This window comes from Rhinolophus sinicus, chromosome 16 (genome assembly GCF_057876585.1).
Source record: "Rhinolophus sinicus isolate RSI-liver-muscle chromosome 16, RSI-T2T, whole genome shotgun sequence".
NCBI lineage: Eukaryota > Metazoa > Chordata > Mammalia > Chiroptera > Rhinolophidae > Rhinolophus > Rhinolophus sinicus.
Genome location: NC_142516.1, coordinates 126313107 through 126330515, shown reverse-complemented (window position 1 = coordinate 126330515; position 17409 = coordinate 126313107). Strand labels below are relative to the sequence as shown.

The 17409-nt window shown below is 41.2% G+C and overlaps 1 protein-coding gene, 1 long non-coding RNA gene and 1 pseudogene across 2 annotated transcripts in view; 2 read left to right on the top strand and 1 right to left on the bottom strand.

Annotated features, from left to right (window-relative positions):
• Positions 1 to 37: 37 nt before the first annotated feature.
• LOC148755105 (uncharacterized) lies at positions 38 to 2848 on the bottom strand. The gene is made up of 2 exons (XR_016019457.1): positions 2401 to 2848; positions 38 to 691 (listed from the first exon to the last, which is right to left on the bottom strand). It is a non-coding gene; the product is annotated as an uncharacterized LOC148755105 (long non-coding RNA).
• Positions 1593 to 17409, top strand: part of GSR (glutathione-disulfide reductase) — a 44037-nt gene continuing 28220 nt past the window's right edge. Inside the window, exon 1 of the mRNA XM_019750505.3 lies at positions 1593 to 2094. Coding sequence (XP_019606064.1) covers positions 1804 to 2094 — 291 coding nt within the window. The 5' untranslated portion in view covers positions 1593 to 1803. The remainder of the gene's footprint in view (positions 2095 to 17409) is intronic.
• Positions 11060 to 16341, top strand: LOC109457549 (small ribosomal subunit protein eS6 pseudogene; annotated as a pseudogene).

The following is a 17409-nucleotide window of genomic DNA, read 5'->3' as shown; positions in this document are numbered from 1 at the left end:
ACTAATTATAAAATAATAAAACTGACACAAGACTAGATTAACAGGAGGAAAAAACAATTTAATATGCGCACACAGGAGAATGACAATATGATGCACAGATCATAAAATGAGGCTCAAAGAAATGATTGAACTAGGCACCTTTTTTATACTTTTTAGACAAAAACAAATTTGTGAGAAATTGACAGTACAAAGAAAGTTAGTGCTCGTTAGAAAGTAATCTAAGCAAGTTTTAGGTATTTGTGACGAATCTAAACAAAGTTTGGGCTTAAGTAAAGGCATTACAGGATTTGTTTATACTTTGAATTTTATAACTTGTGATAAGTTTGTCTCAACTCTTCGGGAGCCATTGAGGGCACCTATTCCTGCTTTTAGGGAGACATAGGAGAGTCAGAGAACTTCTGGCTTCTCAGGTGATTTTAATTCGAAATAATATGTCACTGTGGATTATTTTGGGGCAGCTTGCCCTGGGTCCTGACAATCACGAAACTCGTTATTCCAACATTTTCCAAACTAAATGTGCCTAGATTCACCTGAAGACTGGGGAGTCTGTTAAAGTGTAGATTGCTGGGGTCCGGCCCTCTAGAGGTTCCTTCTTAGTTGATCTGGGTTAGGGCCCAGGAATCAGCACTCTAGGTGTTATGAGGATCAAACTTTGAGAAGTGTTGCCACGCAGCAGCCCTCGTGCCTGTCCCTAAAGAAAGAAGAGTCTTTGAGACGGATCCTTTCAGGGACTTTGCTTCACCTTTGTGCTTACACCTTATGTCTCTCTGGCCCCCAAAAGATGGTTGGTCAGCCAATGACAGGTAAGATTCCTCACGGGAGGAACAACCCAAGCCAGGCACAGCTGCGTGGGGACCACCAGAAGAACCCACAGGGTTCATAGAGGTGGGCACAGTGCCCACCTTCCACCAGCTAAGAAGAGCTTCTGCTTATGTGGCTACATTCCTTCCCACAACCTGCTTGGGAAGTGAGTCATTGATGTGATAACATCAGTTCTCCTTCCATTCTTATTAATAAGTTTCAGCATAAAGGATTTGTTCCTGGGGAGGCACATACCATAATTGTTAAGACATCATGGGACTTCCGATTCTGGCTGTTTGCAGGCAAGGGTGGTTGGTTTGAATCAGTTCTCTGGTATGAAATATGAGACTCACAGACCGTGGAGAAAACAATGCTACTTCCTTGTGTGTACATCAATAAAAGTCACAAGGTGGCCGGATTCGGGGTTCTCCGTCCTTTGAGGCTGGGAGACCCTTGGCCCCCTTTCAAAACTTTCTTGACTTATGTTTCTTTTTTAACCCTTTGCCACCCCTTCTCATTCTCTCACTGCCTGTGTTGCGCTAGACCGGACAGAGAAGCATCAACCTCCAAAATAATGGGAAAGTAACGCTCCCTTCCTCTAGAAGTCAGCGCCACTGGCAAATCTCAAGGTGCCCAAGCAGCAAAGGCTGGATGAAATAAAAGAGGGCCTTCATCCTTACCCCACGGGCCTTCATAAACCTACATCTGGTTGATGCCATTCGGGTATGGGGACCCTGGCGCTGGGGTGAATACGGAGGCGTGGAGACCACCCTCCTCAAGCTTCTCACTTTGGACTGGGCGGGCAGCTCGCGTGCCGGTGAACTGACTGGGGCGGGTCCCGCGGAACCGCGGCCCAGAGCCCCATACCCCGCCCTGCACCCCTTCGCCGCGCGCCCAGGTCGGGTGCTTAGTCACCGTGAGGCAGCGCTTGCCCGGGGCTGGCGCCCCTTCCTTCCCAGGGGACCGCCCCGGGGCCGCCCCGCTCCGCGCACTTCCGCGTGCATGGCCCTGCTGACCCGGGCCCCGAGCGCGAGCGCGTGGCCCAGCTGGCGGCGGGCGGCGCGCGCCTTCCTCGGCTTCCCGTTGCCCCAGCCTCCGCCCGCCCGCGTCCTCGCCATGGCGTTCAGGCAGGAGCTGCAGCCGCAGGGCCTGTCGCCCGCCGCCGGCGCCGTGGAGTCTTACGACTACCTGGTGATCGGGGGCGGCTCCGGCGGGCTAGCCAGCGCGCGCCGGGCTGCGGAGTTGGGCGCCAGGGTCGCGGTGGTGGAGAGCCACAAGCTTGGCGGCACTTGCGTAAGTACCGGGACCCTCCCGGGTAGCGCCGGGGGCTCGGCAGCGCTGCGACCCGCAGCCCCATTTTCTCTTTGCCGCTCCTGGAAGCCTGTACTCTTTTCTAGTATCACCCGTCCCTCCGGCCCAGGGCATGGGCCCCCAGCGCTGCGCTATCCGCTTTCCCTCCTGCTTCTGATGTCAAGATCCCAGCAGGTTTAGATGAAAGAAATATAAAAGGGCCTCCCTGCGGTCCCCAAAGCTCAATCTGCGTCTGTTCCAGCCCAGGTGCAAAGTTAGCGATAGCGTAGGTGGCTAAAATTAACATACCTTTCCTGCATCCTCACTCCTCAAAGTGTTAAGAGTGTTGTGTTCCACGCCTGAGTTTATCACCAGGGCCATGAAACAAAAATGCATCTGGAAAAATTGTAGCTGGCCTGTGTGTAAGGGGACAGGAGAAAAGGAAATACGTCCTTGAGCGATGCGGATCCTCGTCGTCTCCCTTCAATTTCAAGGGCAGAATGATTTACAGCAGTGGTTCTCACCCTTGGCTACACATCGAATCACCTGAAGAGTTGAAAAAATTCTGCTGCCTGTGTTCTGCTCCCGTGGCTTCTGATTTCATTGGTCTGAGGTACAGCTTGGCGGTTGGGATTTTTAGAAGCTCCATAAGTGTTTCGGAATTGGAGCCAAGATTGAAAAGCGCTGATTACAGGTTACTTTGATGTAGGATATATTATTAAATGAATTCTCATCTTTTGTTTTTGTTTTGTTCTTTTCTTGTTTGGGGGGTATTTTAAAACTACCTTTAAAAAGAGTGTTGTAAATCCTGCGATTGAGAAACTATTCATCATTTAAAATAAATTTTGTTCCCAGGTTATTGGTGTGGCCTCTCCTATCACAAGACCTGGGTGAGGTACTAGCTGTTAATATTAAAACGCTGTATCCAAGAGTAACCTGGGCTTGGGATGGGTTCTCTAAATTCCTTTGGAGACTGATGTTTAAGTTATCTAAATTGGGAACTCCTTAAGGGCAGAGATGGGTTCATGGGTTTGTGGGTCTCTTGTCACCTCGACAAAATGTCTTCCTCAATTACCATATGTGAAATGAACGAAACTGGAAATGAATAGCTCTGCAAGGGTTGACTCCATTGTCCAGGGCTCATTTTTCAAGATCAAAATGCAAGTGGGATTGAGAAAAGGAAAAAAAAAATCCTGTTAATTATCAACTTGCACCTTGACACCTTAGTTCAGGCAGACTAAATTAGGGGAAGTCTGTCTCTGCAGAAAGCAGATTGAGGGGTGCCACTAAGAGGCCCCCTGGACAACTGGTGAGAGCGCTTGATAATTGCTCATCTTTATACTGCATTACTTTTCTCTGTTTTCTTCCTTCTCCATTTATGTCATAATAAGCTTATGGCTTTCGTCGTCATTGTCTGGTTCTACTGGTATTAATCAAGAAGAGGCTGACCCTGTTTTTAAGTTCTTGTTAGGAATGTGAATATACTGAGATAAACTACTGAGAATGAGCAAAGGATAGCTCAGGACAGCCAGCCAGAATGCCTGCCTTGCTTATCTCATTCTGTTGCAGGAACTTTTATTTTCCTGTAAGCATTGATATCTTGGAGAAATCCCTTATTTAACATTTCCATGACATTCCATTTGGGAAAGAGTTCTTTTATAACTTCTCAAATTGGCATTTGTAAAGGAAGGGTGTTGATATACATTGTATATGAGAGAAGATATAACCAGTTGGTAAGACATGAATTTAGATTTGTTCAGATTCGAGTTATCTGGGCTATCCACAGTTAATAATCAAGTTAAAAAAATTTTTTTCTATTAAAGTATAGTTGGCGTACAATATTATATTAGTTTCAGGTGTACAGCATAGTGATTCAACATTAATATATCTTACGATGTGATCACCACACTAAGTCTGGTAACCATCTGTCACTGTGCAAAGAATACATTTCTGATGTGCAGTGATTTCCAAGCGGGTGGCTTTCTGAAGCACACCATTTCATTTGCTCATGTCTTTTTTCTTGTATTCTAACTGCTAAGTATTTGCATTGGGGCTGGCTGAGAGAAAAGGGTAGATACAAGCATTTGTAAGACAAACGTCCCTTCCCTCAATTAATTTACAAAATAATAGGGGAGCAAAGTGTAGACAATTAACTCCAAAGTGAGATGGTCTGTATTAATTGCTGCAGCAATAACAAATGACTGTAGTTGAGAGAAAAGTTATAATTATCACTTCGGCCTGGGCACCATGGGATAGTTTCCTGAAGGAGCTAGTATTTTTCTGAACTTGAATGAATGAATATCATTTTTTGAGAGGGTAGGGTCAGGGCGAAGGCATAGAGGCAGTGTATGTTGTGTAATCAAATTTGACTGGAGCAAATGGTGTCTTTAATAGAAAGTGGGTAGCTGCTGGGTAGGTGATGGTTTAAAAAAAAAGTAGTTTTTGGAAATACAGGGAACTGTGGAAGGGTTTTGAGCAGGAGAGTGACACAATAAAAGTGGTTTTGTGGTAACAGTACTATTGAGAGATGTCCCTTGGGGAAGTCAAATATAAGTTTCTTTAATATTGACTCTCCAACCAGTGTTTTCCTAAATGAAATACCTTGTTAGTAAACATTGTAGTTTATAGGTTTTCCATGCAGTGGTTTTGTAACAAATAAAAAATATATATATAACTTTTTGTTTTTAGGGCTTTTTGTTATTTTAAGCCTTCCTCCATGAAAAGTTAGATTCATGGAGTGATAGAGCCGGAAGTGATTTTGGAGCTCTACTGATCCCGTCTGCCTATAGTTGTTTTTTACATATTTATTTATTTATTCATTATTTTTATGGAAGCATTAACATAAACTTGCTGACTTAAATTTTTTAAGGAGGGTGCAGCTCCCAGTGGCCCATGTGGGGATCAAACTAGCAGCAACCTTGGTGTTATTAGCACCAGGCTCTGACCAACAGAGCTAACCAGCCACCCCCATTGACTTAAATTTTTTGAGTAATTGCCATTAAAAAATTATTATGTATTAATATCAATTTTTTTGCTTTTTATTTTTAAAAATATTTTGTTTTTTATGTCATATACAGAACAATTTATTTGAGTCCAGAGAGCTCTGGACTAAATTGGAAAGATTGCCACTAGCCTCCACAGAAATGCAATCTCGTTTTTCCATTACAGCATCTTAAATGTATTCATACTGTCACCTTAATAAAGAAACTTATTTTTTTTTAGTTTCAGGTGTACAAAATAACAGTGGTTAGACATATACCTCACAAAGTAATAACTCCAATAAGTCTATTACCCATCTGACATTGTACATAGTTATTAGAATATAATTGTATTCCCTATGCTGTACTACATATCCCCGTGACTATTTTTTTAAATTATAGTTGACATTCAGTATTATTTTACATTAGTTTCAGGTATACAGCATAGTGGTTAGACATTTATACAATTTATGAAGTAATCCCCCCCGGTAAGTTTAGTACCCATCTAATATTATGCATAGTTTTTACAGTATTGTTAGCTATATTCCCCATACTGTACTTGACATCTCCGTGGCTCTTTTGTGACTACCAATTTGTACTTCTTAATCCCTTCACATTTCCAACCTAGCCCCCTAGCCTTCCTCCTGTCTAGTAACCATCAGTTTATCCTCTGTACCTGTGGGTCTGTTTCTGTTTTGTTTGTTCATTTATTATGTTCTTTAGATTCCACGTGTACAGATCATATGGTAATTGTCTTTCTCAGTCTGACTTATTTCACTTAGCACAATACCCTCTAGATCCATTCAAATTGTTGCAAATGGTAAGATTTCATTTTTTTTTTATGACAGAGTATTACTCCATTGTATATATGTACCACCTCTTTATCCAATCCTCTGTTGATGGGCATTTCGGTTGTTTCCATATCTTGGCTATTGTAGGTAGTGCTGTAGTGAACATAAGGGTGCATATGACTTTATCTTTTTCGAATTAGTGTTTTGGATTTTTTTTATAAATACCCAAGAGTGTAATTGCTGGGTCATAAGGTAGTTCTATTTTTAATTTTTTGAGGAGCCTCCATATTGTTTTCCATAGTAGCTGCACCAATCTGCAATCCCACCAACAGTGCATGAGGGTTGCCTTTTCTCCACATCCTCGCCAACACTTGTTTGTTGATTTATTGATGATAGCCATTGTGACAGTGTGAGATGATATTTCATTGTGGTTTTGATTTGCATTTCTCTAATTATTAGTGATGTTGAACATCTTTTCATGTCTATTGGCCATCTGTATGTCCTCTTTGGAGAAATGTCTATTCAGGTCCTCTGCCCATTTTTTAATTGGATTGTTTGGTTTTTTGGTGTTCAGTTGTATGAGTTCTTTGTAAATTTTGGATATTAGCCCCTTATCAAATGTATCATTGGCAAATATCTTCTCCCATCAGTAGGACGTCTTTTTGTTTTGCTAATGGTTTCCTTTACTGTGAAAAACTTTTTAGTTTGATGTAGTCCTATTTGTTTATTTTTTCTTTTGTTTCCCTTGCCCAAGGAGATTTATCAGTAAAAATATTACTAAGGATAATGTCTAAGTTTACTGCCTGTGTTTTCTTCCAGGAGTTTTATGGTTTTAGGTCTTCCATTTAAGTCTTTAGTCCAATTTGAGTTTATTCTTGTATGTAGAGTAAGATGGTGGTACAGTTTCATTTTTTTTTTTTGCATGTGTCTGTCTAATTTTCTCAGTACCATTTATTGAATAGTCTGTCTTTACCCCCGTGTGTATTCTTGCTTCCTTTGTCATAGATTAAAAGACCATATAGGCGTGGATTTATGTCTGGGCTCTGTTCTGTTCCATTGAGCTATGTGTCTGTTTTTATGCCAGAACCATGCTGTTTTGATTACTATGGCCTTGTAATATAGTTTGGTATCAGGTAGCGATATACCTCCAGCTTTGTTTTTCTTTCTCAAAGTTGCTGTGGCTATTTGGGGTCTGTATCAGTATCACTTTTATCAAGAATATTTTTTAAAATAAGGAAGCCTATAATTTCAAGTAAAAGACAGTCCTTTAAATTGAATACTTTTAGCTTTATAAAACACTACATAGCCCCTGTTTTCATTTGATTAAGGATTGGACTCACACGATCCTTATAGGGTTTTAGTCCAGGACCCTCACTTTACCGAGAAGCAAACTGAGTGTCAGCTAAAATATGGTTGGAAACAAACCAAGCGTAATACAGCATGTGGAATTAGCAGCCCTGCCATCAGGAACAATGGCTTTGGTGTAACTGTGTGGATTAATTACGAGGTGATGAACGTTGTTCTCAACTACAGAGGAGCAACCATCTTACTCCTGCTTCTTAGGAACCCGACATCATTTCCTCTAAAAACACTTGGTTCAGGGTCTGCCACGTGGGTCTCCACCCCAGAGCTCCTGATTTAGTAGGTTTGGAGTGAAGCCCAGCTGATGTATTTTTATTTATTTTATTTATTTTATTATTTTAATTTATTTGTTTTTTTCAGATGATGTGTTTTTAAAGAGCTTCATCTGATTCTGGTGTATGAGTCACAATGCTGGGGCTTCATGGGAAGCAGGAGCTGTGTGAAGACTTTCACTCCATGGAAGCGTTAGAATGAATCTGGCGAACCCTTCATGATTGTAGGGGTCATATGACAATGACTTTGCTCATAGAGTCATTCGTTTCCCAGTTTCCTAATTTCATACTTTTGAAGTAACCAGCCTAGAGTCCTTTCCAAGGGTGTCTATATGGTTTGACCGTTTGCCTTGTTTTCTGGGGCCTCCTCAGTCTCCCTTTGCCAGGAGGACTTTTGTTTTCCTTCTGTGATACAACAGACTAGGTGCCTTCCAAGGAAACCTGTATTTTCCAGATGAGTGACATGTGTTGCTGTATCTGAACATTCATTTTTCTTTGATAAGATTTATTACTTTAAGCTGTTAAGCAACTCAGGAATGAGATGACTTTGCCCCATATCGTGTTCTGTACCCAATGATAGACTTTTTCTGTACCCTCTTACGTTCAGTAACTAGAGCCTGTGACTTAAACTGACAGTAGATTAACAAGGGAAAACGTTTATTTCATATGTACATGTGAATGTTACAGAAAAGAAGTGAAAAAAAACAAAGTAGTTAAGTCCAGCAGCTTGATACCAATTTAACAAAGGGTGATAAATTGTGAAGTGACTAGACAGAGGAAAGGGGGTTTGGGCTTCTAGGACTAGGTAAATTGTGCGAAGGTAAAATATATGGGGGAGACTGACAGAAGGTAAGGGTTACTTAATAAGTCTTTTTGTGCAGATTCATCTTAGTGCTATCTTTCCATCTCCACTGATGAGAGTTTTTCTCCTGGTCTGGAGAGGGCGTGGGGACACCTTCACAAAAGAAAATTTATGCCCTGATTTTAGGGAGAAAGGGGGAGGGCAGAGAGTTCCTCCTGTGTCTGCTGTTTCTTAATTGTCTTCAGCTCAAAATAATCCGATGCCAAAGTAACATAGGGGTGGCATTTTCTGATCCCCTTCTGTTCAAAATGAGAAAAGCAACAGGCCAGAACTGCTACTAAACTTCTAATGGACAAACTAGGTCAAGAGCATGTGTAGCTCCAATAACATGATTCCACTCTTAAATTAGTCTATATTTTGCTGGATCAGGGAAAAAAATAATTGTAGTAGGGTATTAGGTTAGACATTAGAAATGGGAAACTGAAAGAAATCATTTATTTTTCCTTATAATTCAATTACAGATTAGCAGTCGCTTGTTTCCTACTGTGATTAAGTCATTTTTGAGGGCAGAAAAATACATGAGATAATCTTTGAATTTAGTTTGGAGTCTCCAAAAGTAGAATAATACTTCTTTCACGATCAAATGTAGACGGCGGAGAAATGCAAATATTTCCCAAAGCTAGGATAAATTAGAGTCTTCTGGGAACTTTGTCTCTGAGGTTCAGTTGTCTGCCAACTCAAAGGTAGGAAGAGTCAGCTTGAGGAAAGTTTTCTGGCAAACTGCTCACCCTTTGCCCCACAGCCTGTGTGATCGCATCACATTGAGTGAACGCCCATCATCGGACATAGTTTCAATTTTTTTTTTCTTGTGATGAGAACTTTTAAGACTACTCTCTAGCAACTTTCAAATATGCAAAGCAGTATTATTTACTAGAGTCTCTATGCTGTACATTACATCCCGAGGTCTTATTTATTTTATAACTGGACGTTTGTACCTAACAAAAACCTTCTTAATCATTAATATCTCTGTGGACTGTGTTGAACAGCACCCGTTGGAGAGGCCAGCAGGAGAGGTGGGGATTTTAAGAGGCCTGAGAAACAGGCTGCTCAGTAGATAGTTAGTTGTTTGTATTCATCAAGGCTGAAAACAATTACTGGGCAATATGTGAATCACAACCTAAGTTGGAGAGGGTAGTGTGTACTTTGATATTATGTCAATGTCCCCATAAGGCTGAATATGCTTTCTTTTTTATGGTAAGAACAATTAACATGAGATCTCCCCTCTTAACAAAATTGAAAACATCCAGTACAGTTTTGTTGACTATAGGTCTGTACAGTATTGTACAGCAGATCTCTAGAACTTATCCTGCTTAACTGAAATTTTGTACCTGTGGATTAGTAACTCCACATTTCCCTTACCCCCAACCCCTGGCAGCCACCATTCTACTCTTTGACTATAAATTTGACAATTTTAGATACCTCATCTAAGTAGAATTATGCAATATTTGTTCTTTGGCTTATTTTACTTAGCACCATGTCCCAAGTTTGAACATGCATTTTTAATGTGCATTTACGGAAAGGAGATCAGAGTTGAAAGGGACTCTGCCATTAGTTTGTTCAGTTTTGACAGGTATCCTTCAAAACTGGAAAATTATTCTAACTTGTTTTGTAGGTTTAGAGTTTCATGATGGGGCACATGTGTATGCATAAGTGCTAAATAAAGGAGTGATCAGAAAAGGTGGAGTTAGTTGAAGCAGGGAAATCTTACTGTTGAAATTTGTCTTGTGATTCACCTTGTTGACTGTTTAATCTTTTGTACATTCTTAGTATAATGTTGCTTTGTCATCTGCCTCTCAGAATCTACTAAATCTGTAAGGCCAGAAAGAAAAAGGCGGCCTCTGAATCCCTCAGTGTTCTTATTGCTTTGTAAAAGGTATTTTCAACAAGTAACAACAGAGAAGTTGCTAGAGTGTGTTAACCTGAAAATAAAAGGCCTTTCAAAGTGAGAGGCAACAAGCATTTATCTGAGATTAAACAATAGCAATTCGGGACACACTGATTCAGGCAGAAGCCTAAATAGTGTTCCAATTAGGAGACAAGGGCAATGAGTGTGGGAAAGGGAAGGGGAACAGTTGCATCAACAGAAGGAGGGCATTTCTGTTGGTGCAGCGAACATAACACAGTGATGTTAATTCTAAGCAATGTTTTCAATTTTCAGTCCAGTGGTCATAATATCTGCTTTCTTGTTATCTTTGCATACAGTTCTTTGGGGCACAAGGTTGCTTTAGTCCCAGTCCAAAGTTTATTTTGCCCTGTTTTAACGTTCCAGAGATGTGAAGCCTAAGACGTGCATGGCAGTTTCTCTGGCACGGCAGCTCTGGCTCCCTTGTAAAGTGGCTTGCTTTATTTATTTATTTATTTATTTATTTATTTATTTAATTAATTAATTAATTTATTTATTTATTTAGACATGTGGAATTGAAGACATTTTATGGAAATCCTAATAAACTTCGGAATTTTTAAGTGGATTCCATTCAGTCATAATTAATAGCCATTTATTTACTGGAGTGCTGCAACATTAGAGAGTAAATAGAATATTGGTTCCCAGATCCTTTTCAGGGGAGGGGGCAGCAGGAGATATGAAGCCAGATCTCACTGCAGTGGGTAGCAGGTGGTGGAGAGAACTGACACTCCAGCGGAGTTTTGTCTCAGAGCTATTTCTGGGTACCCCTGAATGCCCCAGAGTAATAATTCTTTAAATTTGACACTTTCTGGGACTGGGAGGGTCACCACGTTAATCTAATGTTCTACTCAGTATTGAGCAAAACAATTTTAGTTCCATCCTGTGCTAATACCTCTTATATCAGTTCATTTTCTCACTTTAGATTCTGCTTTACATGCTATATTTTTTATTTCTTTCTAAAGATGGATGCCTTCCTGACAAACCTTTACTGAAATCTGAACTCTGAAGGTAAAGACAAGGATATTGAACGTTTACTATGTGCCAGGGTGTGATAGTGTGAGTTTTAATAAGAAGTGTGTTTGGTCCTGGTCCCAATTCCTGGCACAGAGTTCCAAAACGCCTTAGAATTTCCCAAGAGATAAGAGTAAACAAGGTGTTTTGACATTCACAATAAACCATTTTCAACGACACCTGAGTTTATGTTAATGAAGTGTCCTTGGGGTCTGGTCGGCAGGGGAACCAGCCTGTGATTTGAGGGTTGGCATTTCAGTCCCACCCTCTTGACCTCTGGGGAGTGGAGAAGAGCTGAAGTTTGAATCTATTGTCAGTGGCCAGTGACTTAATCAATCGTGCCTATGTAAGGAAGCCTCCATTAAAAACCAAAACGGTTGGAATTCAGAGGCTTCTGGATTGGTGAGCACGTGGAAATTCGGGCAGAGTGGTGTTCTCAGCATGGAAGCTCCACATACCTGGCCGTATGCATCTCTTCCATTTGGCTCTTCCTGAATTATATCCTTTTATAATAAACTGGTAATCTAGTAAGTAAAATATTGTCTGAGCTCTGTGGGATGCTCTAGGAAATAAATTGAACCCAAGAAGAGGGTCTTGGGAACCTCCCATCTAGAGCTGGTTGGTCAGAAGCACAGGTGACAGTTGCACTTGGATTGGCATCTGAAGTGTGGCGGAGGGCCAGCCGTGAGGACTGAGCCCTAAACCTGTGGGGTCTGATGCTGTCTTCAGGTAGATAGTGTCAGAATTGAGTTAAGTGCTTGATGGTGTGTGATTTCAAAAAATAAACAAAAAACATTGGAATTGGTATCAGAATCGTATAGGGACAGATGTCCAGACAACTGCTTATTTCGTTACTGTGGGTGTAAAGCTGATGACACGTGACAGACACAGGGGTCCTTGTACTGGTCACCTGTGGTATGTGTTCCACGCCCCTCCAACAGCCTTGTGCTAAGTAGGTATTCAATATGTGTAGTTGCTGAAAGGAGTTCATGAATCAATAGTGTTTTGCTTAGTAAATCACGACTGGTCCATTTTCTAAGTGCTCCTTTCTCAGACCTACCAGTCTGGAACTATATTTTAGGCTGTGATGGAGGAAAATGGACAGAGGAAACAGCAGGCAACTCTGTGGTGGGGGACAGAAGTGGGGAAACCAGAAGAAGGAAGTTTACTATTCGTTAAAAGCACAGGTGACTTTTTTTGTTTTGTTTTGTTTTTTACAGGTGACGTTCTTGATAGGTACAGTTGTAAATTGACCAAGGTCTTGTTTTACCACTGGCCTGGGCAATATCAAGTTCGTACTTGTCCGGGCAGAACCAAAGGAGAGAGGGCCAGCATGAGGGACAATGGTGAAGCTCCTGAGTTTTGCCACGTGTAACACCAGGCTCTTCACATGTTGCATCCGTGTTTGGTGGGGCCCCTGTCCTCACTGCGAGCCAGTGCTGGCAGGCCAACTGAACAGAAGGATTCTGAACACCAGACTGGAACAGGGCGTTCTCAGAAATGGATTGTCAGTTTGCAAAGGGAGGCAGAGCTTTAGGAATCTCTGACATTGGGTGCACCCAAGAGTGCAAGAAACTGTCTCTATTCCTACAGCTTACAGTGGATAATGGGGGCTCTGCCAAGAAATTTGCCAGGTGGAAAGTGTTGTATGCTTCAGGTCTTATCAGCTCTGTGCACCCTTGGGAAGTCAGAGCCCTGAGAACCCACCACATGAGTGCCCTGCTCTGGGAGGGAAGCTTTCTTTGCTGTCAGTTGATCTGCTTCTGAAAGGGAGCCAGCCGCAGAGGGAGTTTATCTCCTCTCCCTTCCGTATGCCTTTTGTACGATGGGAACCAGCAGACGGCAGAAATAATTCAGGCGGTTCAATGTCATCATCAGATCTGTCATAAATTAGAAAATAGGTGTTTTATATACATTATCTCTGATCTTCTCACAACCTCTATAATGTAAGCATTCTCATTCCTTTCATGGAGGAAGAAACTGAGCTCACAAATCGAGAAACTTACCCACCAGCAGCCAGTAAGTGGGAGGGTTGGGATTCAAACTCATGTCTGTCTGACTACACTTGTGCTCTCTGACAATTCAACGCACACATCCGCCAGAGGATGGGCAAGGAAGGCTGAGGATGACTGTACATAGCTCTCCACTCCTGGCTTCCCCAGCTTCGCAGGTAACACATTGTTCTTCTCTTCCAAGTCAGAGAGGCACCCAATTATCAGTTGTGTTGCACTGAACTGTAACTAGGTTTCTAGAAACAGCAGAAACTCCTGGAGGCCTATAACTAGGAGCTGCCAAAATAGGACAAGTAGTATTTCAGGATCATGGGCTTCCTTTCAGCTATATCCCCAGGACCCAAAATTTGCTGTGCTAGAATACAGATTCTCTGGCCCCCAAAGGTCACAATTTTCCACCACCCTCTTACTGTGATTTACTTGTATTCCCAAGGCTCTGCAATTTTAGGGAATACTGTGATCTGCTGCTGCCCTTGGGCCAGCATCATGGGTTGGCTAAGGGCCTCTCTCTGGTTAGGACCTTAGGCTCCTTGAGAGCAGGGACTATATCCAATTAGTGCTTTCTTTGCATAATGCCTGGCACAAGTCAGTGAGTGCTTGCTTAATCATTACTTCTGAAGGAACGCATGGTTGCAAGTGAAAAAATTTTACACTTGATCTTAGCCAAAAGGCCGAGAAGCGATGCAAGTGAAAAAATTTTAGAAGCCCCAAAGGCAGAAACTTCTAAAAAATAAACCAATATTAGTCATATACTTGGCACCAGGGAAAATCAGGCCATCCTGGCCCTTGGAAGAAGCCTGTTCCAAACTTTTTTTTAAAAATTGCCTTAACTTTCAAGTAGCTTCAAATGTATGGAAGGAGTAAATTGATGATATGTGAGAGTGGTTCTGAACATTTAGTACCATGTGACAATTTGAATTGCTTTTAAAGGTTCCTGGGAAGCTGGAGAAAGCTGACTAGAGGACAGGCAGAGTGTATTTATTTAATATATTGAAATTATCTCTACTTTCGGAGAAACTGTTTTTGGAGCCTGTCCTAGTTGAAGCCTCTTACTGAACTTAAGCTGCAAACTGCAGGATATAAAGGTGTGGAGGGGAAGCTCTTTGCCAAATGAACTGGACAAGGCAGGTCTCGTGATAAAATCATCCCACGTGGGGCTGGGATTACTCTTCCCACAGGGTTCAGCTGCCTTCCTCTTCTGTTCTCCCACCCAGGAAATACCTGCCATCCCCCTTCCTTAGATTGGCTCACTCCGACTTTCCCCATGACTTTGTCAAACACTTGGGGGTTGAGAAATAGGATAGCCTCTGCTTACTCAGATGTGAGGCCAGTCTAGGGAGAAAGCCATCAGTTATTCTCATTGCTGGTGCCAAGTGCTTTCTGAAGGGTGTGCTTGTAGTGCTGCAGCTACAGGTGTTGATTTCTTTTATTAGGCTTGAATTCCATACTCTTCTCTCAATCCTCTGAGTTCTGGCTTCCGTTGCCTTATGAATCCTTATTGTAGCATAAGCTCATACAAAATCCAAGCCCACAACTAGACAGTATATGACCTCTTTCTAGGAAAAAAAATCCCACATGACTGATAACTTGAGAATTCTATAGAAACATAACTCATTCCTTTTAATTCCTGAGTGCAGAATAATAGCAAATAAGGGGATCATAATGAAATTGTTAGCAAATAGAATTTGGAACAACTAGAGGAATAGAAGATTGCTATTTAATAAGACCCCCTCTTTCAAACATTTGTGATCTCAATGAGATTTGGGCAAGTTCCTTTCAATCTAGCATTTCATATGAAGTTCCTTGGCAAATGTGTATGAAGTTTAGTTTTCAGTGCAGGACACCCAGAAAATATTCTGCTATAAGAATAGGCTTGTATTCTTCGGGCATGCAGAGAGCCAACGTCGTTCCTTATGGTCGTGATCAGCCGAGCTATAAGCACCTGATATAAACTATGTCTAGAAGGCATTTGTTTCCATATTTTAAAAAAAATAACTGTATAATAGAAAATACTAGACAAGAAAGATCAAAGAATCATCCATCTAAATTCAACTATCCAGGTAAAATCCTTTTGGTTTATTTGTTTATCTAAGTGAATTATACAAGTAATGAATGATGGTATTCCCATTATAAAAAAGCATATAGAGCTCTTTTTCATGGCGCCTTGGAGGCCGTCGGCTGCTTCAGGATGAAGCTGAACATTTCTTTCCCAGCCACTGGCTGCCAGAAAATCATTGAAGTGGAAGATGAACACAAACTTCATATATTTTATGAGAACATGGGGCCACGGAAGTTGCTGCTGATGCTCTGGGTGAAGAATGGAAGGGGTATGTGGTTCGAGTCAGTGGTGGGAATGACAAACAAGGTTTCCCCAGGAAGCGGGGTGTCTTGACCCATGGCCATGTCCGCCTGCTCCTGAGTAAGGGGCATTCCTGTGATAGACCAAGGAGAACTGGAGGAGAAAGCAAAAATCTGTTCAAGGTTGCATTGTGGATGCCAGTCTGAGTGTTCTCAACTTGGTCGTCATGAAAAAAGGGGAGAGAGATATTCCTGCTGTCACTGATACAGCTGTGCCTCGTTGCTGGGGGCCAAAAGGCGCTAATAGAATCGCAAACTTTTCAGTATCTCTAAAGAAGACGATGTCCACCAGTATGTTGTGAGAAAGCCCCTAAACAAAGAAGGTAGGAAACCTGGGACCAAAACACCCGAGATTCAGCGTCCTGTTACTCCACGCGTCTTGCAACACAGAGCGTATTGCTCTGAAGAAACAGCGTACTAAGAAAAATAAGGAAGAGGCTGCAGAATATGCTAAATTTTTGGCCAAGAATATGAAGGAGGTCAAAGAAAAACACCAGGAACAAATTGCCAAGAGATGCAGGCTGCTCTCTCTGAGAGATTCTACCTCTGAATCCAGTCAAAAATGAGATTTTCTAAGAGTAACAAATCAATAAGATCAGACATTTTTAAAAAACGCATGTAGAGTAAAATTTGAAGGTGTTTTCCCTTCCCAGAAGTGATAGGTGTTAACATTTTGGAGTATTGCATTAAATTGTTTAAATGCATGTATATATATATATATATATATATATATATATATATATATATATATGCAAGTTGAAACATGGAATACATATTGTTCTGCAGCTTTCCTTTTGTTACTTACTGTTTTATCTTAGAGCTCTTTCCGTAACAGTACACAGAAGTCTTCTTTATCCTTTTAAATGACTGCAATGTACACAGGCTCAATGTACAAAAATTTCCCTACAATAATGCTTCCCTATTGATGGATAGTTAACTTGTTTCCAGTTGCTCACTGTGGCAGCACAGATGGAGACATCCTTATACAGGTATCTTTGGGCACTTGAGCATCATATGTGACTATTTCTGTAGGACACATTCCTAATTGTAGACTTGCTGGACAAAATAGTGTGTGCTTTCTAACACTGGTATGGTCAATCCTGGTATTATATTTTTACCAATAGATTTAAAATATTTCATTATTTAGATTACCTTTTATCCTTAATTTTAAAAAAAAGTACTTTGCTGTTGAAGCTTGCTTTTTTTTACTTTTATTACATACTTATTTTTCTATATGATAACTAACAGTAGGGAAATGATTATACCTACATAGTGTGTTTGGATATAACATCATATTTGTGCATTTAGCCCCTCTACAGCTTAGATTACCCCTTTAGGCTAAATGCCTAGAAGTAGTCATAAGTCAGTCATTCTTATGAAATCTGACATGTATTTAGGTTTTCTTAAGTTTCTTTACTCATGGTTGATCAATATCCTAAGTTCCATGTCATATACAGTACCTTATTTTTTGTGCTTTTGGTAAATTTTCACCAGTATCTAAATATTTAGTCTTTACTGTGTGCCAGTGCACATGAGTGAACATACTGATTTTTTTTAAGGATATGCAGCTGATACCGTGTTTAAATCTCATAACTTCATTATAGTGGCCAAGACACATCATCAACACCTCCCACTTAGGATTTATAAGGTTAAAGGGTACCTGAAATACACATTACATGGCAGGTTTCTAGAGCTAGGGAGTCTGTAATTTGCCCTTCAAAGAGAATGGGGTTGATGTAGTCCTCCTGAAACCAGCCCCTCTGCTAAGT